Raw genomic sequence first — 26,790 nt, forward strand, 5'->3', positions numbered from 1 at the left:
CAACCTACTCCAGGGTTCTAGTCCTGGAGAATCCTATGGACAGAGGAGCCAGGGGGACTACAGTCTGTGGGGTTGCAGAGTCAGACATGACTGAGCAAGCGTGCATGCATCAGGCCAGTAGCGCCGTACTGGACAGAGCAGGTGTTTCATCACCACAGAAAGTCCTGCTGAGCTCTGCTCCCTTCAGGGCTGTCTGGGCCCTGGAGGATGACTGTTGAGGAGGTGAGAGCTGGGCAGTCACGAGACCTGGCCAGCCTGTCATTCCACTCTCGCCCAGGCCTGCCCATAGACTTGGGCCCGAGGTGGGTGGCTGGAGACCAGCGAGGATGCCCAGAGACCTGCATGGGTGGGTCTCAAAGCCACGAACCAGAGGGGCCGCCAAGGCGATCTGTCGTCATGGGAGAGTTCAGGTCCTCAGGGAGCCAGGCCGTTTGAGCCTGGAGCCCCACCCACTTCGCTCCCTGCTCCGTGCCTGTGCGGCACAGCTGGGGCCTGCCTCGTGCTGCACTCGCCCTCGATGGCATCCCTGAGGGGTGTTTAATCCTTCTGGACTCAGTATCTCCACCTGTCATTCGTGTGATCCTGCCTGCCCCCCAGGGGGCTGGGGGGCAGGCAGGGTGGGACTGCCGAGCTGAGAACCCATGTTGATGGAGTCAGCACCCACACTGAGGCATCTCTTCAACTTGTCCCGTGTGTCATTTTAGCCTCGGGGACACAAACTCACCAGCCACTTAAAAGGAAGGGGTTCAGCCCTGCAGCCGAGACTCAAGATGGGGAAGAACTGGGTCTGATCAGTCCTCACTGCCTTCAGGGGCCCAGCGCCTGCCCGGAGGCCGAGGGCAGAGTTTCAGATGGCACTCCCAGCGTGACCAGCCTTTCGGAGCCATCCTTTCCCCTCTCCTGGCCAGTGGGGCTGGGGCTGGAAGACCATCAGGGACTGCGTGTGGGCACCCACACCAGCCTGCCCTAAGTACCTGCAGGCAGGTCTGCCAGCCCCCAGCACAGGCTAAGTTAACCTCAGGGGGCTTCTTACCCTCCTGGTGCCCTGTACTTGGGGAGCAGGGGTTAAGTCTCGTCCCTTCTCTCTGGAGGGCCCTGGGCACCTCCCAGTGGCTTGGCCTGCACCCAGGACGGGTGGGTAGGTGCAGGCGTGCAGGTCCGGGGGAGCCGTCAGCACTCCTCCCAGGGCCGTGCCTTCCACCCCACATTTTTACAAGGAACCAACACAAGTCCGTCTGCAGGAGCAAGCAGATGTGTCTTGCAGCACTAGAGGCAGTTCACCGAGGGATCTGTGCACTGTGGAGGGCACAGCGGTCGTTTCCACTCTCCACCTCGTCCCTGTCCTGCGGATGATGGTGCCTTCAGTGTCAGGGGTCGGGGGTGCTGCTTTGCTGACAGAGGTCCAGGGTGGCTGCAAAGTACGCTCCTCCCCCAGTCCACCTGGGGGAGAGGAGCTGGAAGTTGGGACTGCCAGAGGCTGGGGTTTCTCCCAAAGGAATTTTCATGCACCAGCTTTTTATTTTTTTTAATTATTTTATTTTTTGACTGGTGGGCCTTTGTTGCTGCAAACTCATGCTGGCGCGGGCTACTCTTCCTTTCGGTGTGCGGGCTGCTCCCTGTGGTGGCTTCTCTTGTGGAGAAGAGGCTGTAAAGCGCAGGCCTCCACAGTTCCCTGGCGCAGGGCTTTGTGGCCCCGTGGGATGTGGGATCTTCCTGGACCAGTGTCCCTTGCATTGCAAGGTGGAGTCTTAACCACTGGGCCACCAGGGAATCCCCGCACACCAGCCTTCGGATGGTCCAGCCCTGACTGGCTTGGTGGGCGGGTGCGCCTGCACCCAGCCTTCTCCTGGTGGGCACAGACTGGCTGTGTGCAGGCCCTGGGAGGGGAGCCGGCCCCTGGCCTCGTCTGCTAGCGGGCAGACCCGGCAGTGGGAGGACCTCCAGGAGGCCCGTGGGCTCAGGTGGGGGCTGTGCTGCCCCTGGGCCTCTGGCGGCAGGCAGACTTGGCCGGTTCTCCGAATGGAGCTAGGGGACCAAGGCCTGGCCCGGGCTCTGACATCCATGTGCCTGTGTCACCCGGGCATGCCAGCAGGTGAGGGGGCATGCCAGCAAGGGCACCACAAGCACACGGGAAAGATCTGGGCTCAGGTCCTGGCTCCTGACCTCCCTGCTGGGCAAACCACTCAGTATGCCTGAGGTCACAGATACAGTCACTGCGGCCTCACCCGCAATGTGGAGGTAACAGCAGGAGCTGTTCACAGGTGGATGGAAAGCAACATGAGCTGTGAGGGGCCTGTCGGGAGTAGGCGGCAGCTGGCAAGCCCTCCATAAAGGTGGCAGAGGTCGGGTTATGACCAGGGCTGTGGCTCTTGGAGGTGGGCGCTGCTGATGCGCGGTGCTGCGCAGGGCTGGGTGTGGACCTGCAGGGGGTGGGGTGTGCTCTGAGCCAGGGGCCATCGTGCTGCCAAACCAGGAGCAGGAGCAGGGAGGATGGGCCCGCCTTCACAACCACCCCAGGGCCTCGCTCATGGAGTGCAGGCTCCCCAGCTTTACCCTTTGGGCTCTGCTTGGTCAGAGGTCTTCATCTGCAGGTGGGATGCTTCCATCTGGGACACACCTGGGACAGGACGCTGAGACCCTACTTAGCCAGTTGAGAGTCCTCAAGGCACAAATCAGAGTTGCTCTGCTTGGTGACTGACACTTTTTTTTGGGGGGGGCAGTGCTGTGCAGCTCGTAGGATCCTAGTTCCCCGACCAGGGACTGACCCCAGGCCTCAGCAGTGAAAACACCAAATCCTAACTACCAGACCTCACGGAAACTCCCTGACCCTGACTCTGAAGGGGCGGCAGGGCTTTGCTGTGCCGGGACTCGGGGTACTGTGCTCATGCCGCTCAGGACCCCCGGGTTGTGCAGGAGATCACAGAGGACTCAGCACAGTGCGGGCAGGACGCTCGGCCTTCAGAATGAAGGCTCCACACACCCCACTAGGAGGACCAGGGCCTGAGGCACTGGCTGAGGGTCAAGGGAAATGACAAACACCAAATGCGGTGTTCTATCCATTATTTTGTTACATGTACACTTGTATGTGTTAACCAGGGACTACACTATCTGTAATTCATGTATTATCCATTTTTTCCTTTACTCTCTCCTCTTTATCTTATTTAAGGAGTGTTAAGGGTGATTAATTTTCTAGTATAGTCTTCAGGCTGTAGGATGCCCAGGTGAGGTACCTCTGAATCAGAGTAATCAACGCGCTCAGACACATGGGTGGTTAGTGTGGTCTGGGCCTGACCTTGGCTGAAACTGGGAGGTCAGTAAGGTAGGAAGTGGGTGTGGGCACTGAGAGCCCCAGGGGAGCCCAAGCTGAGTGGTCTGTTACAGAGCCTCGAACCCGCACCCGTGTGTCACAGCAGCTACGAGTCTGTTTCCGAAAGCCACCGAGGCCTGAGCTGATGGCAGTCCCGAATGTGGAAGGAAGCCAGGGTCAAGGTGGCAGGTCCTCGTGACTCCTGTGGTTTCCCCATCTCCTGACCTTGGCTCCCCGCCCTCCACCTCTCTGTAGTAAATGTTTTTCTGGCTAAGTTTTCTCGAGTGGTTTTGATGTTCCTGATTAAGCCCTGTCTAGTAAACCTGAGAAGCAGGGGAGGGGCGGTTCCCCAGTTCTCTGCGGACACACCCCTACACTACCATCAAGCGGGGACAGAGGGCTTTGGGAAGCTGCAGAAAATGAAAACTCCGTGGGACGTGAGGCAGGAGCGGATGACCCAGCCTCCCGTCAGTGCATGAACTACACCTTCCCACCCCGAGGATGCAGGAGACCCCCCAGCGTCCTGCTTTGGGGCTGGCTGGTCGTCCTCCAGGGCTGACCGCTTAGGGCTCACTCGGGCCCGAGGGCTCCTTGGGCAGGAGGGACCGCGACTGCAGGGCCTCCTCGTACTTCTGGAGCTGGGACCAGAAGCCCGGGTTGGGCTCGGCCACTGGGCGGGCGCTCTTCACTGTCTGCGAAGAAGAGGTTGCGGGTAGACCCCGGTGCAGCGCTCCCGCCGAGGTCCACGGACGCCCCGCCCCGCCCGGAAGTCTCTCCCTGGGCGGCGGAGCCAGCCGCTCCCGGAAGGTCCCGCCCCTCCCCGCCGGAAGTCCCGTCCTACCCGGAAGGCCCGCTCCAGGCTGAGGCCGCGGTGACGCATCAGGTAGGCGGTGCAAACGGCGGCCGAGCGGCTGCGGCCGTTCTTGCAGTAGACGAGGCAGGCGCCGCCGGCGCGCACCGCGGCCTCCATGGCGGCGCAGGTGGGTTCCAGGTGCGCCAGCAGGTCCTCCGCCGGGTCGTCGAACACGGGCACGCGCAGCTCGGCAACGCCGGGCGCGCCCGGGCCGGGCTGCTGGCGCGAGACGTTGACGCACAGGGTGACGCCCGCGCGCGCCAGCGGCTCCGGCGCGGCCGCGGCGCGCGCGCTCCCGAGGAAGAGCGAGGGGGCGACGCGCACGAAAGGCGGCGGGGGCGCCGCGGCGTCCGCGCGCTGTCCGGCCTGTTGCGGGTCCATGGCCGGCTCCCGGGCTCCCGGGCGCCCGGCCCGGGTGTCTTTCTTTGGGCCGTCGGGTGCGGCCGACGCCCCCGGCTCCCTCAGGCCGCCCCTCCCCCTCCCGGGGTAGGCCCCCGGGGCGGGTGTGCGGGAGAGGCCACGCCCACCGGGCCCTGGCCGCCGCCTCATTGGCCAGGTCTGAGCGGGCGAGGCCTCCTCTGATTGGCTGACGGTGGGGGTGCGGCCGTTAGCGTGGTCATCGGGAGAGTCTGATTGGCCGTAGAAATGTGGGCGGGTTCAGGTTCCTGGGTTGAATGGGCCCTCACCTGTGCAGGAGGCCAGACCCGGTTAAGAGGCGCGAGGTCTGAGAGCCTCCCCCTAGCGTCCTGGCGGACCCTGAGGGTTCCAGCTGGGCCGGGCAGGGGGCGGCCGGCTTCTCAGGCTGTGGCTGAGGCGCTGAGCCAGGGGCCCTGTCGCAGAGTCTGATCTGGGCACTGACCAGTCATTACTTAAAAGCGCATTTGCCAGGTGAGATGCCCCTTCAGTTCAGTCGCTCAGTCTTTGCGACCCCATGGACTGCAGCACGCCAGGCCTTCCTGTCCATCACCAACTACGGGAGCCTAATCAAACTCATGTCCATCGAGTTGGTGATACCATCCAACCACGTCATCCTCTTCTTCTTGTGCCTTCTCTCCGTCCTCGTCCCCTTTTCCTGGCTTCATCATCAGGGTCTTTTCGGATGAGTCAGTTCCTCGCATCAGGTGGCCAAAGTATTGGAGTCTGAGCTTCAGCATCAGGCCTTCCCCTTAGTACAGCTTTATGTTTATTCCTTTGTGTTCTCTGCTTCCTAATGAATGGTCCTGTGAAATTTCTGCATTTAATTTTATTGTAAAACATGGTCATATAAAATAAAGCTACTTACCCTTAGCATTTCCATTTTTCATAGACCAGTGTTCCTGTGGTTTTTCTTATTTGGGGGGTTATTACTGTAGCTTTAAAGAATTACACAGTTGCCACGGAAGACCTCTTCAACAGGTTTCTCTGATGTCCATTGTCTTTCAGGGGCCGGTTTCACTGAAAATTAACTGTCTTGCAGTTGTGTGTGCATCTAGTTATTGGTGTTTTGATTCTGTTCTAATACTGAAACATTTCTGATTTTCGATCTGTTGGACCCGAAATTTTTCTCCAGTGTAGGGATCCCCAACCTCTGGTCTATGGGCCAGGACCTCCTGTCAGATCAGTGGCAGCATTAGGTTAGAAATAAAGCACACAAGTAATGAGCTTGAATCATCCCAAAACACTCCCGGACCCCAGCCCATGGAAAACTTGTCTACCATGAAACTGGTCCCCGGTGCCGAAAAGGTGGGAGACCACTGCTCTGGTACATCCCTAGCCCCCACACCCCCGCCACACACACACATGAACACACACTACTCGTAAAATGAACCTCTGCAGTCTTTCTGGGTGACCTCCATTCTCTCCATTCCAGCCAAAGCTACCAAGCTTGGTGACTGTCAGATATTTTTTGCTGCCTGGGGCTCTCCCTTGAGCTGAAGATTGAAATGTTGGTCTGTAACCAGGTCTTCACTGGCTGTAGGTACAGACATCACCTACTCCCAGCATCCATGTCCTTTGCTGTGCCCTAAGGAGGGATTCTGACTTTTCCTGGATGGGATTCTCATTTCCCATTTCCCCAGAGTTCACAGGAGCCATCCAACTAGGTGGGAGTACCGATCCCCCAGCTCCAGAATCAGGCTTCTGATGACACTCTGGTCAGTGACGTCTATCCCCATGATTGCTTTAGGATGGGGTTTGGACTGTCATATGAATCAAAGAGGACCTCCCTGGTGGCTGAGATGGTAAAAGTGTCTGCCTACAACCGGGAGACTCAGGTTCGATCCCTGGGTTGGGAAGATCCCTTGGAGAAGGAAATGGCAACCCACTCTAGTACTCTCACCTTGAAAATCCCATGGATGGAGGAGCCCAGTAGGCTACCATCCATGGGGTCACAAAGAGTCGGACACGACTGAGCGACTTCACTTTCACTTTCTTTTATGAACCAAAGATGTGAGAGGGGCTTGGAAACCTGTCCTCTCCTTATTACCACAAAGGGAAGCCAGCCTTGGATGAAGCCGTGTGGGAGAAACCGTCCTCAGTGACACTTGGGCACCGAAGCAAACCAGACCCGAAGAGCCTCCAGCTTCTGGTCTCTGGTTTCCTGAGCCAGCCGGCCATCCTTTATTGTTGGATGTCTGAGGTGAGTTTTCTGTTCCAAGGCCTTTTAACTAATAACCTCACACTCCTTTCACCACCTTGAGTTAGTTAGTGGGTAACAATTCATGCTGACTATCTCAAGTCCATTCTCTCCCTTGATTGCTATGTTTGTTTACAGGACACTCTCTTCTGGACTTGGCATCATCCTTCTGCAGGGAGCCTTCTATCCTTTCTCACTGTAGCCAGAATACACTTTTTAAAGCACTGAGTTTCTGAATGTTGGTCCTGACTCAGCAGGTCGGCAGGATCCATTAGTGGGTTGTAAAGGAGATCAGTCCTGAGTATTCACTGGAAAGACTGATGCTGAAGCTGAAGCTCCAGTACTTTGGCCACCTGATGGAAAGAGCCAACTCATTAGAAAAGACCCTGATGCTGGGAAAGATTGAGGGCAGGAGGAGAAGGGGACGACAGAGGATGAGATGGTTGGATGGCATCACCGACTCAATGGACATGAGTTTGAGTAAACTCCGGGAGTTGGTGATGGACAGGGAGGCCTGGTGTGCTGCGGTTCATGGGGTCGCAAAGAGTCGGACACGGTTGAGCGACTGAACTGAACTGATACTAGTATTTTAGGTCATAGCCGTATTTTATTTTTTAGTAAAGTGGTTTAGACAGGAACAGACTACATGAAAATGTTGGGGTGCATGCGCACAGCACAGTGAGCTTCCCCTCGTGATTTTCGGAGTCGTGCTGTGGAATGGGGAGTTGCAGTGGGCCCCAGGCAAAAAGTCAGGAAACCTCTCATTTAGAGCATTTGTTTTGATTGCACTGCTGTCCTGTTTGAAATGTCCTGATGCTTCTGTCTTTAACCTGGCATTCAAGGCCGTTCCTGCTCTGTCCGTCTATCTCCTTTCTCTCTGTTCCCCTGTCACCTACAAATTGGCCCTTGCCATCCACCTCTACAAGGATTAAATAATGAACCGCTGCAGCTGCTGACCTGCAACATCTCCCGAAAGGAGTTCAGGGTGGAGATCAGGAATGGAGGTGCTCTGTGCTCTGAGGAAAATTGGCAGAACAGTTCTTCAGACAGTTATGTTTTTCGGAGAAGAAATTTTATGAGCCCAATTCTTGTATCTTCTCATGTCTAAAAAGGCACTCGAATCCTTCATGGTGATGTCTGCTCCTTGTCACTAACAGTAACCTGCAAAAAATTTGTGCTGGATTGGAGGTACTCCATCTTCACCAAAATCACCTCTGTACTGACGTTCCCCCCGTGCCTCTCCAGAGCAGTTTCTCAGAGCACCGTCTGAGGTGCTGTCTCCCAGGGTATCATCCTTATTTTGCCCCCCAGTAAAACTTAACTGATGCTGAAGCTGAAACTCCAGTACTTTGACCCCCTCATGCAAAAGACTGACTCATTGGAAAAGACCCTGATGCTGGGAAAGATTGAAGGCAGGAAGAGAAGGAGGCGACAGAGGATGAGATGGTTGGATGGCATCACCAACTCAATGGCCATGAGTTTGAGCAAGCTCTGGGAATTGGTGATGGACAGGGAGGCCTGGCGTGCTGCAGTCCATGTGATTGCAAAGAGTCGGACATGACTGAGCGACTGAACTGAACTGAAAACTTAACAAGATTCTCAGGCTGGGCATTTTTTTCAGTCGAAACCAGCTGCACACAAGGCCTTGGCCCAGTGGTTCTCAAAGTGTGGTCCACATTTCAGCAGCATCTAGGAACATGGTAGGAATGCACATTCTCAGGGTTTGTCTGGTCCGGACCTGCTGAAACGGAAGCTCCAGGAGTGAGACTCAGGAAGCTACGGGTTGCCATGTGCTCCAGTGATTCTGATACAAGATAAAAATCTAACCATGATCTGGTCAATATAAAAGGTCGTTGAGAGCTTTCCCCTGGGGGTCAGCAGAGGCTTTGCTTGTAGTGCACTCCGGCCCGGGCTGCGCCTTCCAGTTTCCCTTCCTTTTTTCCTGTGAGCTTAAAAGCGCTTGAGAAACCATCTGCCGAAAGAATCCTTTTGGAATTTTTGAAAAGACTTTTTTCCCCATAAATCCTTTACAGCAGTCTCATGCATCTAATTTGATAGCAGTTTTTTAAAGTGACTTTCGTTGACTTTTCAAAGCCTTCACCTGAATTTTAATAGAAATACCACTCTGCTTCCCCATCCACATGTCATCAGTCACACTTCACTAAATCTCATAACTATGATAGGTTCAGCCAGCATTTTCAGCTTTGCAAACACCATGACTAGCAACATGAGCAACTAACATGCTGAAAACCAGCCGTCCTAAAGGTCAGTTTGCTGAATTTTTATCGAGTTTACCAGTTCACCAAAAACTTTTAAAACAATTATTCTTGAATATTGTCAATGAATATTAACATATTGTTCCTATGAAAATTTTCTTTTTGGATAAACTCTTTAGCATCATTGTAGGATTTGTATCAATTTATGGAAATAAGGCTTTTAAATCTTTGTTTTTTAAAAATACCAGTACATATATTCTAATGAACAGAAGTAACATTTCAGCATTTTATAGTGTGTTTTTTCCAGTTTACAGAAGCTTCCAGAACACCTTTTCTTTTGTGGCCATACAAAAAATTTAGGATTGCTTTGTCAGTCTTCTGAAATTGTAAGGTTTGCTAAAACACTGTCAGCTGCTGCTCATAGAGCCTTTCCTGTGAGTTGCCTGGGGCTTCCCCAGTGGCTTAGTGGTGAAGAATCTGCCTGCAATGCAGGAGGCGCAGGAGATGCTGGTTCCATCCTGGAGAAGGAAATAGCAACCCTCTCCAGTATTCTTGCCGGGGCAATCCCATGGACAGGGAGCCTGGCAGACTACAGATTGTGGGGTTGCAAAGCGTCGGAACCAACAGAGTACAGCACAGTATGTGAGTTTCCTAGAGTCAGTGTAACAAAGAACTGATGCGTTTGAGTTGTGTTGTTGGAGAAGACTCTTAAGAGTCCCTTGGACTGCAAGAAGACCAAACCAGTCCATCCTAAAGGAAATCAGTCCTGAATATTCATTGGAAGGACTGATGATGAAGCTGAAACTCCAATACTTTGGCCACCTGATGCAAAGAACTGACTCCTTGGAAAAGACCCTGATGCTGGGAAAGATTGAAGACAGGAGGAGAAGGGGACAACAGAGGATGAGATGGTTGCATGGCATCACCAACTCAATGGACATGAGTTTGAGCAAGCTCCAGGAGTTGGTGAAGGACAGGGAAGGCTGGCGTGCTGCAGACCCGGTGCTGCAGTCCATGGGGTCGCAAAGAGTGGGGACAGGACTGAGCACCTGAACTGAACTGAGCTGAATGTAACAGTATCACTGTCAACCAGTAGGCTTCAAGCAACAGAAATGTATCTTTCTTTCTTTTGTCTGCAAATCTGTCCTTGTAAGGACACCAGTTGCTTGGTCTTCACTCAGTTACATCTGTAAAGACCTTATTTCCAAATAAGGTTCATTCTCAGGGGTTAGGACTTCAGTTTATCATTTGGGGGGCGGGGTAGGGGGGCCATTGCTCAACCCACAACAGGTGGTATGCTTTAACAGGAAGTTTTAGGTGACTCTTCTCTTTTCAGAAACAAATTTTAAAGGTGGCTCCATTTGTCTTTGCTCAGCTTCACAAGCGACAGCTGGAGCAGGGCAAAGAGGGAACGTGAGGGAAAGGATTAAGGGGTAGAGAAGGGCTCTAGGAGCCGAGGTGGTGCTGAGGGGCCAGGGGTAGAAGAGATGAATTGGGAGACATTGCAGGGTTGGGGGAGCGCCCCCGGAACCCTAGCGTCCGGGTAAAGCCACCTTCGGGCCACTGCAGCTCGCGGGGGCGGAAGGGGCATCAGCTGTTGTCATCCGTTCCCGCTGTTCTAAGAAGGGGAGGTCTGCACCTCTAGAGACCCCTCTCTCCAAGAAGCCGCGGAAAGCCCTCGCGCTGTTCCCGGGTGCTGCTAGTCCAGTTCCCTGAAATGTGCTCGCCTCTGTTCTGAGAGCTCCTACTCATCCCCCGAAACCATACCTAGGCATCCTCTCCCCGTAAAGGCGCCCCCGTGACCCTGGCTGCCCCCGATCTTGTCCCCAAACCAGGCTGTGAGCTCGGCGCCTTCCATAAACACCAACAGAGCCTCTGGAGTCAGGGAGGCTTGACCCAGAGGCCGACCCACCGTGCTCCGCTTCACTTCGAGATGGGTGTCCCAGTGGAGACGGCCGGCCTGGGCTCAGCAAGCCGGGGGTGAGGGTCTCGGCGGGGAGCGGGAGCGGGAGCGGGCGGGGGTCTCTGTGAGGTCACAGAAGGGAGCCCTTCCCCGCCCGGACGCTTGGGGGTGTGGCCCCGGAGGGGCGGGGCGTGTCCGGGCGCGGGGATTGGCGGAACCCGGGCACGTGGGCGGTGGCCCGATCTCCAGGGAAACCTGACTCTTCTGCACCCTGAGCGGTGCAGAGTGCAGGCTGGCCGGCGCGGCAGCGCTGCTTTGGCCACAGCCCTGCGCGGACCCTGTGCGGTCGGTGAGAGCTCTCTGAGCTTTGGTGCGGCCCTATTAGGGGGATAAGCGGGAGCATCCCCGAGCTCCGCGGAGGCTGCGGTGGGGAGTTAGCGCGTGGGCCCCACGCCCCCTGGGCCCGGCCCGCCGTTCTCCCTGGGAGCGGCGGAGAGGAGGTTTGGGGCCCGACGTGCGTGAGAGGCTGTTTTTATGTGCAGGCTTACGTGGGGACCGCATCCTCACCGCCCCGTCTCCCGAGGCCCTCGGGGGGAGGAGGGGCCCGCTGTCTGCGGCCCCAAATGTGGCCCTAATTTAAGCTCGCGGGAGGGTGGCCCAGGCTGTCTTCCTTGGTTTCAGGGACACCGTCAGGCGTTGGAGGGGGTTTCCCTGTGTGGGGCCGCGTTCCAACAGGATCCGGGCGTCCGCCGTTTTAGGAGGGGTCCCTGTTTCTCTGAGGCGCGCGGTGCTGTCGGCGGTCCGGGCGCCCGCCAGGAACTCCGAGGGAGAATGTGGCTCCCCGACTTTGCTTCCAGGTTCAGAGGAGAGACATGGAATATCGTTATCCCTTGGTCCCACATGACGAGGCCCCAAAGGTTGGGAATTCCGAAAACCAAGTGGAGGAGCGCGGCAGCGTGCCTGCGGCCGCCGGGACCCTGGAGAGCTCCGTGCTCGGCGCCAAAAGGTGTGGGAGCCCTCCCGAGAGGGTGTGAAATCGGGCTGGCCCCTCTCCTTGGCTTGTAGACCGCTGTCCTTTCTCTGAGTCTTCACTTCATCTTCTCTCCGTGCATTTCCCTGCGTCCAGACTTCCCCTTTTATTGATATAAGGACCTCAGTGACACTGGGCTAGAGCCCATTCTCATGACTTCTAACTAGATTATTCACATAAATTATTTGGAGACAGCGTCTGTGAAGATTCTGACTCCAAACACAGTCACACAGCCAGGCCCTGGGAGTTAGAACTCTGACATATGAGTTTGGGGTGTGGGGTGCATGCGAAGGAACACAATTCAACCCACAGCTACAGGTAAGAAAAAGGAAAACAAACCAGTTTCGAGCCCCCAGACTTTATCCTTGTTGCATGGAGGTCTCTCTCCTTCATGCTCACAGCAGCTGCAGCCCTTCACCGCCGGGCAGGTGCTCTGTTACAGTGTCTGTGGCTCACGGCTGGCGTCTGAGGGCCAGCTGGTGGAGGGGCTCAGAGCCTGAGGGCTCCCGTGTGTGTGTACCCCACCGAGCCAGCCCTGAGACACCCTGCTGCAGCACCCCAGAGAGCCCTTCAGAGTTGGGAGACAGGGGGGTGTGTGTGTGATAGGCTAGGCACAGGCAGCTTTAAGTCAGGATGTGCGCTTGAGACAGTAAGAGCAACAAGCAAGCAACCTGCTCTGGCAGGCTCTGCCCCTTGCTGTGCGCCCACCCCTGCCAGCGTCCTCCCCGTCTGTCTGTCCATCTTGCTGGTCGGCTTGCTGTTTCTCAAGCTACTCTTCCATCCTCTGAGGCCTGAAGCTCGCTGTCCTCGTCCAGATGGAATATCAAGCCAAGTAGAGAGGCCCCCAGAGGAGCCCCCCTCCCCGCGCACAGCTGGAGTGGGGCAGCCATCAGATTGCAGGCAGTGGGGCTGCCGGGGGCGGCAGAGGGCACAGCAGCCCTCAGCCTTGTCAGACAGCTGCACACTTATTGTCCTTCCCGCTTCCTGCGTGACCCTGAGCACTCTCCGTGCCTCCGGTGCCTCCGTTCCCCTCCCTGGAGAGCAGGGACAGCCGCCTGGCTGGCTTTGGGGGTTGTCGGTTGAAGCACGATGATGTGCGGTTCTCGGGACTTGGTGGCCCTGAAGACCTTCGGTCGGTAACGGGCTCCCCTCCCCGCCCCCTTCCTTTCCCTAGGCTCCTCCCGGAGGCCCCAGAGGAGGAAGAGGAGGCCGAGGGCCCGCTCAGGGAGCAGGACCTGAAGGGGGCTTACATCCAGCTGGTCCGGGGCACGCAGGAGTGGCAGGACGGCTGCGTCTACCAAGGGGAGTTCGGGCTGGACATGAAGCTGGGATACGGAGAGTTCTCCTGGCCCACGGGCGAGGTAACGGCCAGCCCCAGCCGGCCTCTCTCTAGAGGCGTGTGCTGTGAGCTTGTGGATCCAGAAGGAGGCTAGACAAACGTCCCTGTGTGAGCAGCACCCAGAGAGACTCCTGAGATCACGTCCGAGGTTCACCTGGTGTCCCCAGGCTGCAGCTCGGGAAACTGTGACTTAAGATAAATTCTTATTCTAGGCAAATTTTTTCTTTATAATTGTCAACTGCTGCAGTGAGTTGTATATTTGCACTGGTGACACTGCCTTGTATTTAAGCTCGAGCAGAAGAAATGGATCTTCTTAAAGACACGGTGATCGCGCGCTTCGGTGCACCCGCGGTGGGCGGAGTCTGGGGCTGCGGGGACGCTGAGGGGCCCGTGGCAGGGGCTCTTGGCGCCACCTAGTGTCCCTGCGGGGAGAAGCGGCTGTGTGTGAGGCTAAGCTGGGGTGTGCGTGCCCTGCGGGCTTACTGCGCCTCCCCCAGAAGAAATGAATCTTCTTAAAGACGCAGTGAACGCGCGCTTCCGTGCGCCCGCGGTGGGCGGAGTCTGGGGCTGTGGGGACGTTGAGGGCCCGTGGCAGGGGCTGTTGGCGCCACCTGGTGTCCCTGGGGGGAGAAGCAGCCGCGTGTGAGGCGAAGCTGGGGGTGTGCTTGCCTTGCGGGCTTACTGCGCCTCCCCCGGCGGGCAGCTGGGTTCTCAAGGCTCCCCACGGCTTGCGGGCCCCTCCCCGCCCTCCGCACCTGCACTGCTGGCGGGGTCCGCGCTGCTTGCCCTGGTGTTTGCTCGCAAGTCATAAAAACCGTCCGGAGGCAATGCAGGGCTGCATTTGGGGGGTTATAAAGGCATGTGGGGGAGCCCTGGGGACCCAGAGGGCAGGACCCCTGTCACCGAAGCCCTGCTGGGAGACGGGCACTGGGCAGTGCAACCTCCCAGGGGCTGCGAGGGGCCCCGTTTGCTTGGTTTTGGTGCCCCAGGCTGGGTACCTCTCCCCGTCCCTGAGCTGCACTTGGTTTTCCCGGCTCAGGGAGGAGAGGGGAGGAGACGCTCAGGGGTCTTGGGCTGGAGCCTGGGTAGTGGTGGGGGCAGCGCGAGGCGGCAGGAGCAGCTGCAGGCGCAGGCGGAGCTTCGGGGCTCCCAGCCCAGTCCCACCTGGACTGCACCCCCAGAGCAGGGGCAGAGGCCGGGAGGGACCTGAGCTTCTGCCAAGCACGCGAGGCTCCTTGCCGTCGATGACGCAGCACTGATTTTGTTCAGCATCTGCTTCTTTAGTCCTCCTTCTTTGCCCCAGCACGGGTCCAGCTGTCAGACACCCTGAGCTCCTGGTTGTGGCGGGTGGGGGCCCGCTGACCGGCCCTGCAGCCCCAGTCGTCCCCGCGCAGGGAGACGGTGGTGGGCTGAGCATCCGCTTCAGTACTGCCTGGGGGGACCTCTGGGTCCTCCGAGCAGACCAGACGCTCCTGCCGCCATAGCGGCTCGGGAACCAGAGGGCTCCAGAAGGCGAGAGGACGCGGGGGTGGAGGGCAGCGTCTTTGAAGAGCGGGGCCCCAGCGCATCCATCGGGCTGGTCAGATGAGGCTCCCGGTCTGTGTGGAGCACTGATCGGGAAGATCCTCCTGGGTGGACAAAAACGCCGTCTTCTATGGGCGAACCGAAGAGCAGGGGTTAGATTCTCCCTAGAGTTCTACACAGATGCTCTGCAACTCAGGACTTCTTTCAGCTGGGTAAACTCTGTACGCCACCCAGCTTATCCCAATGAAATGAACGTGGGCAGATGATGGGCCATCTCCTGCCTGGCATCTCTCTGCTCTCCATGTCCCTGCCCCAGCCATTCTCTAGGAGTGAAATGACTGGAAAGCCCGTCACCGGCTCCCGGGGCCCCAGGCTTGGCTGGATCCAGGGGTTCCCATGACTCCATCAGGTCACTGGGGGCGGCCAAGGTTGACCTTCTGCCATCCGGCAGAGGGGGATGGTGTTGGGGTCCTAGCCTCCTGCAAGAGAGAAGAGGCCCCGTGGACACTGGTGTGACTCAGGGATGGGTCCTGTGTCCAAATGCAAGTCAGGGCTGGGCTGGAGGTGGGAGCCCTCTGCTTGGCCAATCGTGCCGAGGAGGCTGGGGCCAGGGTACCACCTGCCCATTGCCAGAGGACAATGGGGCACTGGGCAGGCAGCTGTTGCCGGCCTGCTGGTGGGGGGTGGTGGGCAGGGGTCTGTGAGCACGGCCGCTGGCCACATGAGGGCCCGGCCCGCCTGCTTCTGGCTGGAAGGCGGCCGTCTGACGCATGAGAGTCAGGCCTGGAGACTGAGAAGGGCTTGGGATGGACACTGTGTCCTTTCTCCCTCCTGGGGCACCTCCATCAGACTCCCCTGGGGCTCGGGACCAGAGCACAGAGCAGCCCATGTGCGTGGCCTCAGAAGCCAGGGGTCTTAAGTCAGGGCCAGGGCGGTGATCCCCGGGCTGGCGGCCCCCACTCTCTGGGCCAGCCGGGGGGCTGCAGGCAGAGCCGGGGCCAGGGCTTACGCGTGGAGACAGGCCATGCCCCAGCCCAGGCAGTGCAGACACCTGCGGCCTCCCCACCCGAGCCAAGACGGGCGTGGCATGGCCATCGGCGGGCCAGTGTGCCTGGCGCCTGCTCTGTGTGAGGTGGGTGCCCGCCCCTCGTGCGCCCAGGGCAGCTCCATAGTCCCACTCCAAGTGGCCCAGGCCCAGAGGCTCAGCTGGGAGGGCGTTCTGGAAGGTTCTGGGGTGGTAAGGGGCGGCTCCTCAGACCGGTCCCCCTACTGTCTGTTCACAGTCTTACCACGGGCAGTTCTACCGGGACCACCGGCACGGCCTGGGCACCTACATGTGGCCGGACGGCTCCAGCTTCACGGGCATGTTTTACCTCAGCGCCCGGGAGGGCTACGGCACCATGTACCTGAAGGAGAGGCTCTTCCAGGTGAGGGCACGGCCTGGGCGTCCAGGCTGCCGGCCAGCGCCGCAGGCGCTCCTGGGTCCTGGTGTGCCTGACCAGAAGTGGCTTTCTTGGTCTAAGCGATTGTGATAGTGCCAGTCACAAGGCGCCTGAAAAGAAGATGAACGCACAGTGAGGACATGCGAGCTGGTCACTGTCCTGCTCCCCGGCCGGGCCCGGGGTCGCCAGCAGGCTGCTGTGTGTCCTGTACATGAGGCAGTAAGCTCAGTGAAAACACTCACCTTTCTACACGCAGACTGGCTCCTTGCATACATGCTGTTCTGGAAGTTCCCTTTTTCTGGGAGAACATTCCTGCCTTTCCAAATACAGATTCCTCCCCCACCCCCGCTTTACTCATTACAGTAACACTCGCCCCCTTTAACAAGTGGTGCTGAAAGTTTGGGGGCTTCCCTTATAGCTCAGTTGGTAAAGAATCCGCTTGCAATTCAGGAGACCCTGGTTTGATCTCTGGGTCGGGAAGATCCGCTGGAGAAGGGATAGGCTACCCACTCCAGTATTCTCGGGCTTCCCTGGTGGCTCAGCTGGTAAAGAATCCACCTGCAATGTGGCAGACCTGGGTTCGATCCCTGGGTTGGGGAGATCCCCTGGAGAAGGGGAAGACTGCCCATTCCAGTGTTCTGGCTGGAGAATTCCACGGACTGTATAGTCCCTGGGGTTGCAAAGAGTCGGACACGACTGAGTGGCTTTCACTTCTGAAGGTTTTGACAAGCACGGTGCTGTGTGATGACGATCACGGTCAAGGGTCACAATCGTCCCGTCAGCCCCAGAACATGCACATGGTCCCTCTGGAGCAGGTCTCCTCTTGCCCCAGTGCCCGGCTGTTCCGTTTTTGCCTATAATTTTGCCAGGTCATGAGATCATCGTCTGCGTTTTCTTCTGTTTATGGCTTTGCCTGTTACGTGCCCGTCTGTGTTTGCGTTAATGTTGGTGTGTCCCGGGAAGTAAGGCCCCCTCCTCGGCCACGCGGGGACATCTGGGTGCTCCAAGGCCATCTGTGGAAAGACTCACTTCCTTCCCACCCAGCCTTTGCCTCTGTCAGAAGTCACATCTGGAGGCAGCTGCCTGGTTCTTTCGTTACGTGATGTCAGGACTGACAGGTGGGCACGGGTGCCAGCAGCCTGGCTTCGCCCTTCAGAGCTTCACGTGGTCTTGCTTGCCGCTCTGCGAGGATCTCCAGCCTCACCCAGACGCTTCCTGCCCTGCCCTGGGTGGAGCCTGGCTGCTTTAGTGGGATACGGTATTTAGAAACCACTCTGGCTGCTCATCACTACTGCACTGGTTGGTTTTTATTTCTAGGTCTTTTCAATAGAATATCTTGAAAACACCTTTCAAAACTTTTTTTTTTTCTCGGATTATTTATATGACATTTTTCATGATTTTTAAAATCCCACTGTTGTTCAGTCGCTAGGTTGTGTCCAGCTCTTTACGACCCGATGGACTACAGCACAGCAGGCTTCCCTGTCCTGCACCATCTCCTGGAATTTGCTCAAACTCATGCACACTGACTTGCTGATGCCGCCAACCATCTCATTTCCTGTCGCCCCCTTCTTTGCCTACCTTCAGTCTTTCCCAGCATCAGGGGCTTTCCCAATGAGTTGACTCTTCACATCAGGTGGCCAAAGTATTGGAGCTTCAGCTTCAGCATCAGTCCTTCCAATCAGCACTCGGGGTGGGTTTCCTGTGGGACTGACTGGTCTGACCTCCGTGCAGTCCCGGGGGCTCTTCGGCGTCTTCTCCAGCACCGCAGTGCTTTACCAGGGCTCTTTACAGCTTCCTCCCACCATCTCACACTTGTGGCCTCGTGATTCCGTATAACCCCACGGTAACCCTTGGTGGTGCCCTCCCCCTCTCCCCCTTCCCATCCCTCTCCCCACTGGCAACCACTAGATTGCTGTCTCTACCCACGTCCCGGCTTCCTTCTTTGTTTGAAAGCACACTTTTTTTTTTTTTTTTTTTACCTTTTTGGCATCTGGGGTCTTAGGTTCCCAACCAGGGCCTGAACCTGAACCCCCTGCATTGGAAGACAGTGTCTTAACCATGACCACCAGGGAAGTCCCTGAAAGTACAGTTTTTTAAGTGAGAAAATACGTAATCGGTTCATACTAGCATCTCTAGCTGCAGTGCAGGGGTGCGGGCTTTGCACTCAACAGCTGTGGTGCTGTTTGCCTATCTCTTCATCTCAACAATCTTGGTTTCTAACAACGTTTCCTACTTGCTTTATCTCTGAACATGTGTATAAGAGTTTCAGAGAAAGGCAGAGCCTCATCAACGCCACTCTGATGATTAAAAACCGCCTCAGGTTCCTTTGCTGTCCTTCTGTCCCCGGGGTGGCCCCTCCGGCGAGGCTGGGTCCAGTCACGTGAAATGATTCCTCTCCGTATGGTCGCTGCACCCCCTCCCCTACTCCCTGCGCCATGTAGGTACAGAGCTGCAGCCACTTGCTTTATTTCGCTTTTGTTATTTTGGGCATTCTATTTTGAAAGTCTTGTTTTGATTTCATTTTGTGATTATGCAAAAATCTGATGCTTTTCCCAAGTCAAATCCATCAAACATGGTCCCCCCCACAGGAGGCCCTTCTCTTCCTTCTCGAGCCTCCCTGGTCCTTGGGGATCATCTTGTAGTTCTCTCTCTGCATTTACAAATGACGGGCGACAGGCACATGCATTCCCCCCCGAGGGCACCCTGTCCTCCCTGCCCTCCACCTGCAGTTACACCTGGTCCCAGAGCCCTCCCCTTCCCAGCAGCTGCAAAAGGCCTGCATCTCCAGGCAGCCCTCCTCACTGAGGAGCCCAGGTTTTCACCCACAACCTTTGGGATGCATTCCTGGAAGCGGGATCGTTTGGTCAAAAAGTGAACGCATATTAAGAAGAGAATTTTCAAGGCCAGTGCCTCTGGACAGCCCCCCTTTACTGAACCATCAAGGTTCCGGGATCGTCGTCTCCTGTTCGCATAAGGCTGTGAACATATCACAACTTTGATGAGCTGGGATTACTTCCTGGGACAGATTCCTAGAAGTGGACTCCTTGGGCAGCTGCTTTTCTGACCGGATGCCTGCCTCCCTGCCCAAGTCTTTCTTCCAGGCTCACAGCTCCTGGGGGAGCTGTGCTACCACCCCGCCACTTTCAGAGTCTGATGGCGTTTCTCCCCCATCACTGGCCCATCCACAGCTTCTCCTGGAAACCCCCGTGGCCGCAGCCCAAGCCTGTGCAGTGGTCCTCACACGCTTCCCTCCCTCATTTCGTCTGCTGCCGTCTGGGCTGGCCTGCCAGCTTCTTGTGGGCAGGGCCTTCCGTCCACGGTGCCCAGCCCCAGGCTTGCAGCCAGAGGTGATGCATGGGCACATTGGACAATGGGGCGCTCCCAAGAGTGGAGCTGCTGTTGGGCTCGCAGACGAGGGGGCGGGGGGCACAGCTCCAGGGACTGACGCATGTGCCCGCAGGGTTTCAGGCCTCTGTGCTCTTGCTGGGCGGTTCCTCTGCCCACCCAGCGACCTCCAGTCATCATCCCTTGACACTGTCTCAGGGAAGATGCAGCCCGTCCTCCCCGGGTAGCTGGGTCTCCGTGGTCCCCGGCCAGAACCTTTGTCCCAGGTCCCTTGCTGAGGGAGGCACTGCCTCTTGGTGTCTCACTGAGACCCTCCTGGCTCTCCCTGCTCCTCACACCCACCACCAGGCACCAATGCCAGCAGGAGCGTCAGAGCCACCCGGCTGGCTGCGCTCTGCTGGGCTCAAGGCAGGCTAGGCTGACTGCTCCTCCTTGGCTCACGCCTGCTGGGGTGTCTGACTCGGCGCCCGGCACCTCTGCCCGCGTGCTCCTCCCCAGCCTGGTGGCTGCCTGGGCCAGGCTCACCATATTAGAGGAGCCACGGGCACCCTGCAATGAGTCTGCACGCAGCATCCCTGGCTTCCTCGCAAAAGGCCCCCAAGCCCGCAGCCCCCCTGCCCACGATGTGTCTGTCCTGACGCCCATGCTTTGGGCCTGGAGCGTCCAAAGCCTCAGCAAACTGTCGATTGAATGAACATGTTTCTTAGCACGATGCTTTCTTCCTCTAAGACACTGGCTGCAGAGCGCAGGCCCCGCCCAGCCGCCTGCTCTGCCCCGTTGTGCCATCCCGCAGGGGCTGTACAAGGCAGACGAGCGATTCGGGCCAGGCGTTGAGACCTACCGGGACGGCAGCCAGGACGTGGGGCTGTGGTTCCGCGACCACCTCCTCAAGCTGTGCGTGGAGATCCCCAACAGCCTCTCCATCCACAGCTACCCCGAGTTCTCGGGCTACCTGACCCACACGCCCTCCACAGTCACCCTCGCGGACGAGGAGAAGATGGACTGGGGCCTGGAGGAGGGGCAGGACCCGTTCTTCTACAGCTACAAGCGGTTTCTCCTGAATGACGACCTCACTCTGCCTCCGGAAATCTGTATCTACTCGACCGACAACAGCCACCTGCCCATGACCTCCTCCTTCCGCAAAGACCTGGACGCCCGCATCTTTCCGAACGACATCCCTCCGTTCATTGATGACGGAGAGCCCTGGTTTATCAGAAACGAGACCCCTTTGATGGTCAGAATCCAGAAGCAGGCTTACAAGTTCAGGTAACCCGGCCTGTCCTCTCTCCTCAGCCCAGGGCTCTTGTCCTCTGATGGGGGCACACTCAGGCGCGGGGGTCCTGAAGGCCTCTGGCAGCCAGCCCCGCAACTCAGCTGTCCTGGCTGGCTGTCAGGCTTGTCTTGTTTGACTAACCAGTGCAGCCCAGTGATGAAGGGCGGGGGAGCTTGTGCCTGGAGCTGGAACACTCTGCCCAAGTGCTGAGGGCTGGGGGAGAGCAGGGCAGGAGGAGGCTGGGCGGCTGGCTCGGCCTCTGGTTTCTCCACAGGTGGTAGGGGAAAGATGGAGTGCTCTGCTGGTCTCCAAAGATCACCGCTGCCTGCCCCGGCAGCCCTGGGGAAGTCAGCAGCCACTTGAGGAAGACTTATTTTTTAAGTTAAAGTTTTGAAGAAGAATATTTTTACCCCTTTCCTACACTTTGTCCTCAAATATCTGTCAACTATTTTGGAATGCATGTTTTGTGAACACAGATGCTACTTATGCGTGCATCACCCACCCATCCATCCACTTATCATATCCATTCACCCACCCACCCACCCATCCACCCACTTATCATATCCATTCTCCCACCCACCCATCCATCCACCCATCCATCCACCCACTTATATCCATCCACCCATCCATCCACCTATTCATCCACCCATCCATCCATCTACCCACTTATCATATCCATCCATCTATCTATCCATCCACCCATCCATCCATCCATCCATCCACCCACTTATATCCATCCACCCATCCATCCACTTATATCCATTCACCCACTTATCATATCCACCCACCCACCCATCCACCCACCCATCCATCCACCCACATATCCATCCACCTATTCATCCACCCACTTATCATATCCATTCACCCACCCACCCACCCATCTACCTATTCATCCACCTATTCATCCACCCACTTATCATATCCATTCACCCACCCACCCATCTACCTATTCATCCACCCATTCATCCACCCACTTATCATATCCATTCACCCACCCATCCACCCACTTATATCCATCCACCCATCCACTCATCCATCCACTTATCATATCCATTCACCCACCCACCCATCCATCCACCCATCCATCTACCCACTTATATCCATCCACCCATCCATCCACCTATTCATCCACCCATCCATCCATCTACCCACTTATCATATCCATCCATCTATCCATCCATCTATCCATCCATCCACCCATCCATCCATCCATCCACCCACTTAATATCCATTCACCCATCCATCCATCCACTTATCATATCCATTCACCCACCCACCCATCTATCCATCCACCCACTGATCATATCCACCCACCTATCCATCCATCCATCCACCCATCCATCCACTTATCCATCCATCTATTCGTCCATCCATCCACCTACTAATCCATCTATCCACCTATCTATCCATCCACCCATCTATTCACCCCTCCTTTCACCTATCCATCCACCCATCTATCACCCATCCATCTATCCATCATGCAAAGATCAGCTGAGCCTATAAATTTTTTTTTTTATTTTTAAAATGATACAGCTCTTCCTGCTGAGGAAAGATGCTTACTTAGCCATAGCATCTTCATCTGTGGGTAGCATGTCCCCCAGCGGCCAGCCAGCTGTGCAGGCCTAGGGCTTAGGGTGCCCTAGGAGCAGACTGTGATTGGGGGAAAGGCGGGGTCTGGGGCAGAGGCATGAAAGAGGAAGTGTGGACGGGAGGGAGGGCCCCTTTGGTGGGCCCCTTTGGTGGCAGGGCTTGGCGTCCAGAGTCGGGCTCCCCCCACCGAGGCTCCCTGACTGCCAGGAACAAGAGGGCTTACAGCAGCTGGAACATGGATGCCATCCTGGAGGGGCGACGGAGTGGCTTTGCGCGCCGTGGGCCCAAGGAGCGGCTCTCCAAGGAGATGATCCTGAAGGCCCAGGAAGGGAATTATGACTGGATTTACGGGATCCTGAGGGACAACCTCGCCAGCCCCGATGTGGCTGATGCCAAGGGCTACACGGTGCTCGCTGCCGCTGCTGTGAGCACCCCACCCCGCAGGGTCATGCACAGGACCGCACACCTGGAGGGCCCTGGGCGACAGCCCCTCGTAGGCTCAGATTGCCCTCCCCCTTCCCCCTGTGAAGCCCGCCTGTGGGATGGGCGTGCAGGGTCGGATGGGGAGGGGGGCAGGCGCCTGGGCATGGCTCAGCTGCAAGCAGGGGGCCACCTCTGAGCTGGCTGGGGCATGGGGCCTCGCTGGGGTCCTGGCCTCTGCTGAGAGCGCCCGCTGTCCTCGCCAGGCTGGCCCCCTCCCTGCAGGTTCACGGTCACACTGACATCGTCAACCTCCTGCTGGACAATGGGGCCGACGTGAACAAGTGCACGGATGAGGGCCTCACCCCGCTGAGCATGTGCTTCCTCCTCCACTACCCAACCACGTCCTTCAAGCCCAACATCGCCGAGAGGACGGTGCCCGAGCCCCAGGTCAGCCCGGGGGGCCCTGCGCCCTGGCTCAGGGTCTGCACCAGTCCAGCCCACCCCTATCCCTGGGTACCAGTCTCCTGTCCAGCTGTCCACGCACACAGCTGTCCCCCTCCCCCATCCCCTGCCATCTCTGTGTCGTCATTCCCCCACCTCCATCCACCCCCCCATCCTCAGGCCCCCCACCCCCTGTCCTCAGCCCCCTACTCCCCATCTAGTGGTCCCTGCTCCCCTATCCCCTACCTTCCATTCCCCTCCCCCTCACCCCCACCACCTGTCCCCCAGCACCCCAGACTCATCCACCCGTCCCCCTCCCTATCCCCTGCCATCCACCCCTCCCCCTCCTTAGCCCCCCTCCCCCATTCACCCATCCAACTTTCCCTCTTCCAACTGTCTGCTGGTCCACTCGTCCCTCACCTGTCTACCTGTCCCCCAGTCCGCCATTTCCCTGCTCCTGTCCCCCAGCTCCCCAGCCTTCTTGTGCAGACCAGGGTCAAATGGGACGAATCGGCACTAAGGTGGGCAGGCAGCAAATGGGAGGAAATCGTCCTGGTCACTGGGTGCTCTGAGCTTGTTGCTGCGACACAGAGGACATGTCCTTTAGGAGGCCATGTCCTTTAGGAGGCCATGCACAGCCGCTGGGGCCTCAGGACAGAGGCCGCCGTGGACCCCGCACAGGGCCCGCCGTGGCCTCTGGTGACTGGCACTGCTGGACGCCCCTAAGCCTTGCAGGATGCCTGCTCTGGTGGTTCTGGGCGGGTACTCAGGGTGGAACTGCCGGGCCCTCACAGAAGCAGTTAGTCACAGAGGGCCGGGCCCGGCACCAGCCTTTCTGCCTGGGGGTGGTCCATGGTGGGACCTGAGAACCTGCATTTCTGGCGCTGCTGCCTCCTGTCCCTGGGCCACTGCTGAGAACAGGGGCTGTGACGGCAGGTGGCGGGCAGAGCGTGACGCCGCCACCCGCTGGATTCGGACGTTTCCAGGGCTCACGTCAGGAAAAGGCAGGACAGGTGGAATTCATTATAATACTGTCATTTGTTAACCCGTGTATCCAGAATTCCCCGTTCTGGTGTGTAGTCAGTATAGCGGCCCGTGGGGAGACATTTGGCATTGATTTTCCAGTTGCCTCGCCTACGATGCGGGGGTCTGCGCCTGGAGCCTGCGTGGCGCCAGCCCCATCCCCGCGCGGGGGCCTGCTTAGCGCCGCAGGTCCAGGTGCCGGGGGCCGCGGGCCGGCCCTGCAGACGGAGGCGGCTTGCTGGGTCAGCACTCTCCGCTTTGTCCTAAGGACGTTTCCTCGGTCCTTTCCAAAGGAAGCTTCGAAGCCCGTCACCACGACCCAGCATTCCTTGTCGATTCCGGAATCGCCCGCCGAGCCGGTGGTTCTGGAGGAGCCGGTCCCGGCCCCGGGTGGCCCGGAGTGGAAGCAGCCCTCCACCCGGCCGAACATCGAGGAGAGCCGCTGCGGGGCTCGGGAGCGGGGCTCCGCGTCTGGGAGGAGCAGCGCCAGCGACTCGGGGCGCTCTCAGGGCGCGGCGTCGGGGACTCCTGGCCAGAGCTCGGCCTGCAGCCACGACTCGGACTTCGAGTCCAGCCGGGCCGTGCGCCATTTCCACATCGACCTGCCGCAGGAGCTGCTGGAGTGCGGCGCGCGGGGGCACAGCCTGCTGCAGACCCCGGGCCCCGCACCCGCTGACCGGGGCATCATGAGGAGGATGGCGCTGGGCATGGCCCAGTAGGTGGAGGGCCCAGGGGCGCCTCAGGGGGAGCCGCGAGCCTCGCTCCTGCGGGAGGGCGGTTCTGCACACCGAGGGCAGCTCCCAGCGGCTGGCCTCTCTGCCCTCCCACCGGAGATGCACAGGCGGGCGCTCAGTCACCCAGGGACACACGCGTGCTCTCGTGCACACCCGCCCGCACACGGCCACTCACCGTGGATGCGCGCACGCACCACGCCCGGGGAGCCGCTCACTGAAGCAGGGCTGCCTTTCCACCAAGTCCTGAACACACAGAATGTCTTCAGGGCCAGCGGTCCCTCGTGGTGAGGGCTCTGAGGTGGCCAAGTTTTTCATAAAAACTGGTTATCTCTGTGAATATGCAATGGTTAGTGAGAAGGCAATGGCACCCCAGTCCAGTACTCTTGCCTGGAAAATCCTATGGACAGAGGAGCCTAGTAGGCTGCAGTCCATGGGGTCGCTAAGAGTCAGATACGACTGCGCGACTTCACTTTGACTTTTCACTTTCATGCATTGGAGAAGGAAATGGCAACCCACTCCAGTGTTCTTGCCTGGAGAATCCCAGGGACGGGGGAGCCTGGTGGGCTGCCATCTATGGGGTCGCACAGAGTCGGACACGACTGAAGTGACTTAGCAGCAGCAGCAGTGTTACTTTTTGAATGTATTACTAAATATTTGAACACATTTCTCAGTCTTAATTTGTAAGACAGCAGACAGGGATGGCTAGAACCCAGGTAAACGAAGCCCTCTGGGGCCTGGAAGGACTGTACAAGTGCGGAGGGGTCGGAGGGCAGGTCGTCTGAGCGCTGCCGCCCTTCACTGACCCAGCCTCCTCTCTCCCTCTGCTCTGCCGGCGGTCAGCGGGAAGGGCGGGCCCCCACCTGCCCGCGATGGGCCTCTCCACACACCCCGCTCTCCACCCGGACCTTCTCCCTGCCGCCCCCACCTGCCCAGTCCCTGCAGGCGCAGCCCTCACGTGTCTGCACAGGAGGCTGTGTGCTGCTTGTGAGAGATGTGTGTGCCAGTGTGCGTGTGTGTTGCAGGTGTGTGTGTGCATTGTGTCACACGTGTGGTTGCATGTGCGTGCCGTGTTGTGCCTGTGTGTGTGCTGTCTGTGTGTACATGCGGTGTGCTCTGCATGTGTGTGCTGCTGCTGCTGGTGCTGCCGATCGCTTCAGTCATGTGCGACCAGGCTCCCGTCCCTGGGACTCTCCAGGCAAGAACACTGGAGTGGGTTGCCGTTTCCTTCTCCAATGCATGAAAGTGAAGTCGCTCAGTTGAGTCCGACTCTTAGCGGCCCCATGGACTGCAGCCCAGCAGGCTCCTCCATCCGTGGGATTTTTCATGCTACGTTGTATCTGTGTGTGTAGGTGTGTGCATTTACGTATGTATGTGCACGTCTGCTGTGTGTGTGCAAGCTTGGACCCTATGGGTGCCAGGTAATGTACATCATCTCCTCACGGCAGCCCCAGGAGGAAGACTGGCCCCCACCCCCACCCCGTATCACAGGTGACCTCAGAGAGGCTAAGTGAGGACCGGGGCTGAAGTCGGGCAGGGCCGCAGCTGGACCTGAGCTCGGCCAGGCAGGGCTGTAGCTGGACCTGAGCTCGGCCAGGCCAGCCCACTCGGGGTGGGCTGCCCTGGAGCAGAGAAGGGCTGAAGTCTTGGTGAGGCAGGACCCCGGGGACGGCGTGCTCCGCGTCAGGCCTCGCCAGCGCCCGCGGCGGGGGCTCCTTCCGGCCCGGGGCATGTCC

General features: G+C 58.1%; 2 protein-coding genes and 1 long non-coding RNA gene across 18 annotated transcripts in view; 1 reads left to right on the forward strand and 2 right to left on the reverse strand.

The window, feature by feature from the left end:
• Window positions 1-1,513: 1,513 nt before the first annotated feature.
• Window positions 1,514-4,689, reverse strand: DUSP28 (dual specificity phosphatase 28). Its single transcript, XM_069603470.1, has 2 exons — window positions 4,149-4,689; window positions 1,514-3,999 (listed from the first exon to the last, which is right to left on the reverse strand). The coding sequence occupies exons 1-2, from the start codon at window positions 4,539-4,541 to the stop codon at window positions 3,871-3,873; spliced, it is 522 nt and encodes a 173-aa protein (XP_069459571.1). The 5' UTR covers window positions 4,542-4,689; the 3' UTR covers window positions 1,514-3,870.
• Window positions 3,876-26,790, forward strand: part of ANKMY1 (ankyrin repeat and MYND domain containing 1) — a 60,881-nt gene continuing 37,966 nt past the window's right edge. For 8 of the 16 annotated variants that reach the window (XM_069602179.1, XM_069602127.1, XM_069602498.1 and 5 more), the window contains exons 1-8: window positions 6,696-6,777; window positions 11,751-11,899; window positions 13,098-13,284; window positions 16,070-16,213; window positions 20,367-20,839; window positions 22,644-22,860; window positions 23,142-23,306; window positions 24,617-25,038. In XM_069602179.1, the coding sequence (XP_069458280.1) occupies window positions 6,769-6,777; window positions 11,751-11,899; window positions 13,098-13,284; window positions 16,070-16,213; window positions 20,367-20,839; window positions 22,644-22,860; window positions 23,142-23,306; window positions 24,617-25,038 (1,766 nt within the window). In that variant the 5' untranslated portion in view covers window positions 6,696-6,768. Of the gene's footprint in view, window positions 4,288-6,631; window positions 6,778-10,825; window positions 10,971-11,158; window positions 11,264-11,332; window positions 11,408-11,750; window positions 11,900-13,097; window positions 13,285-16,069; window positions 16,214-20,366; window positions 20,840-22,643; window positions 22,861-23,122; window positions 23,307-24,616; window positions 25,039-26,790 lie in introns of those variants that run through there. The other 8 variants (XM_069601900.1, XM_069602071.1, XM_069602753.1 and 5 more) reach the window with 8 other exon arrangements.
• LOC138447519 (uncharacterized) lies at window positions 6,553-9,741 on the reverse strand. The gene is made up of 2 exons (XR_011259880.1): window positions 7,732-9,741; window positions 6,553-7,127 (listed from the first exon to the last, which is right to left on the reverse strand). It is a non-coding gene; the product is annotated as an uncharacterized lncRNA (long non-coding RNA).

The sequence above is a fragment of the Ovis canadensis genome, chromosome 1 (genome assembly GCF_042477335.2).
Source record: "Ovis canadensis isolate MfBH-ARS-UI-01 breed Bighorn chromosome 1, ARS-UI_OviCan_v2, whole genome shotgun sequence".
NCBI classification, from domain to species: Eukaryota; Metazoa; Chordata; class Mammalia; order Artiodactyla; family Bovidae; genus Ovis; species Ovis canadensis.

Excerpts from the sequence above, each read along its gene's own strand:
- DUSP28 (XM_069603470.1), bottom strand. The coding sequence starts at position 4,541 with ATGGACCCGCAACAGGCCGGACAGCGCGCGGACGCCGCGGCGCCCCCG. Across the intron at positions 4,000-4,148 it reads GCCTGGAGCGGGCCTTCCGG|ACAGTGAAGAGCGCCCGCCC; the intron begins GTAGGACGGGAC and ends TCTTCTTCGCAG.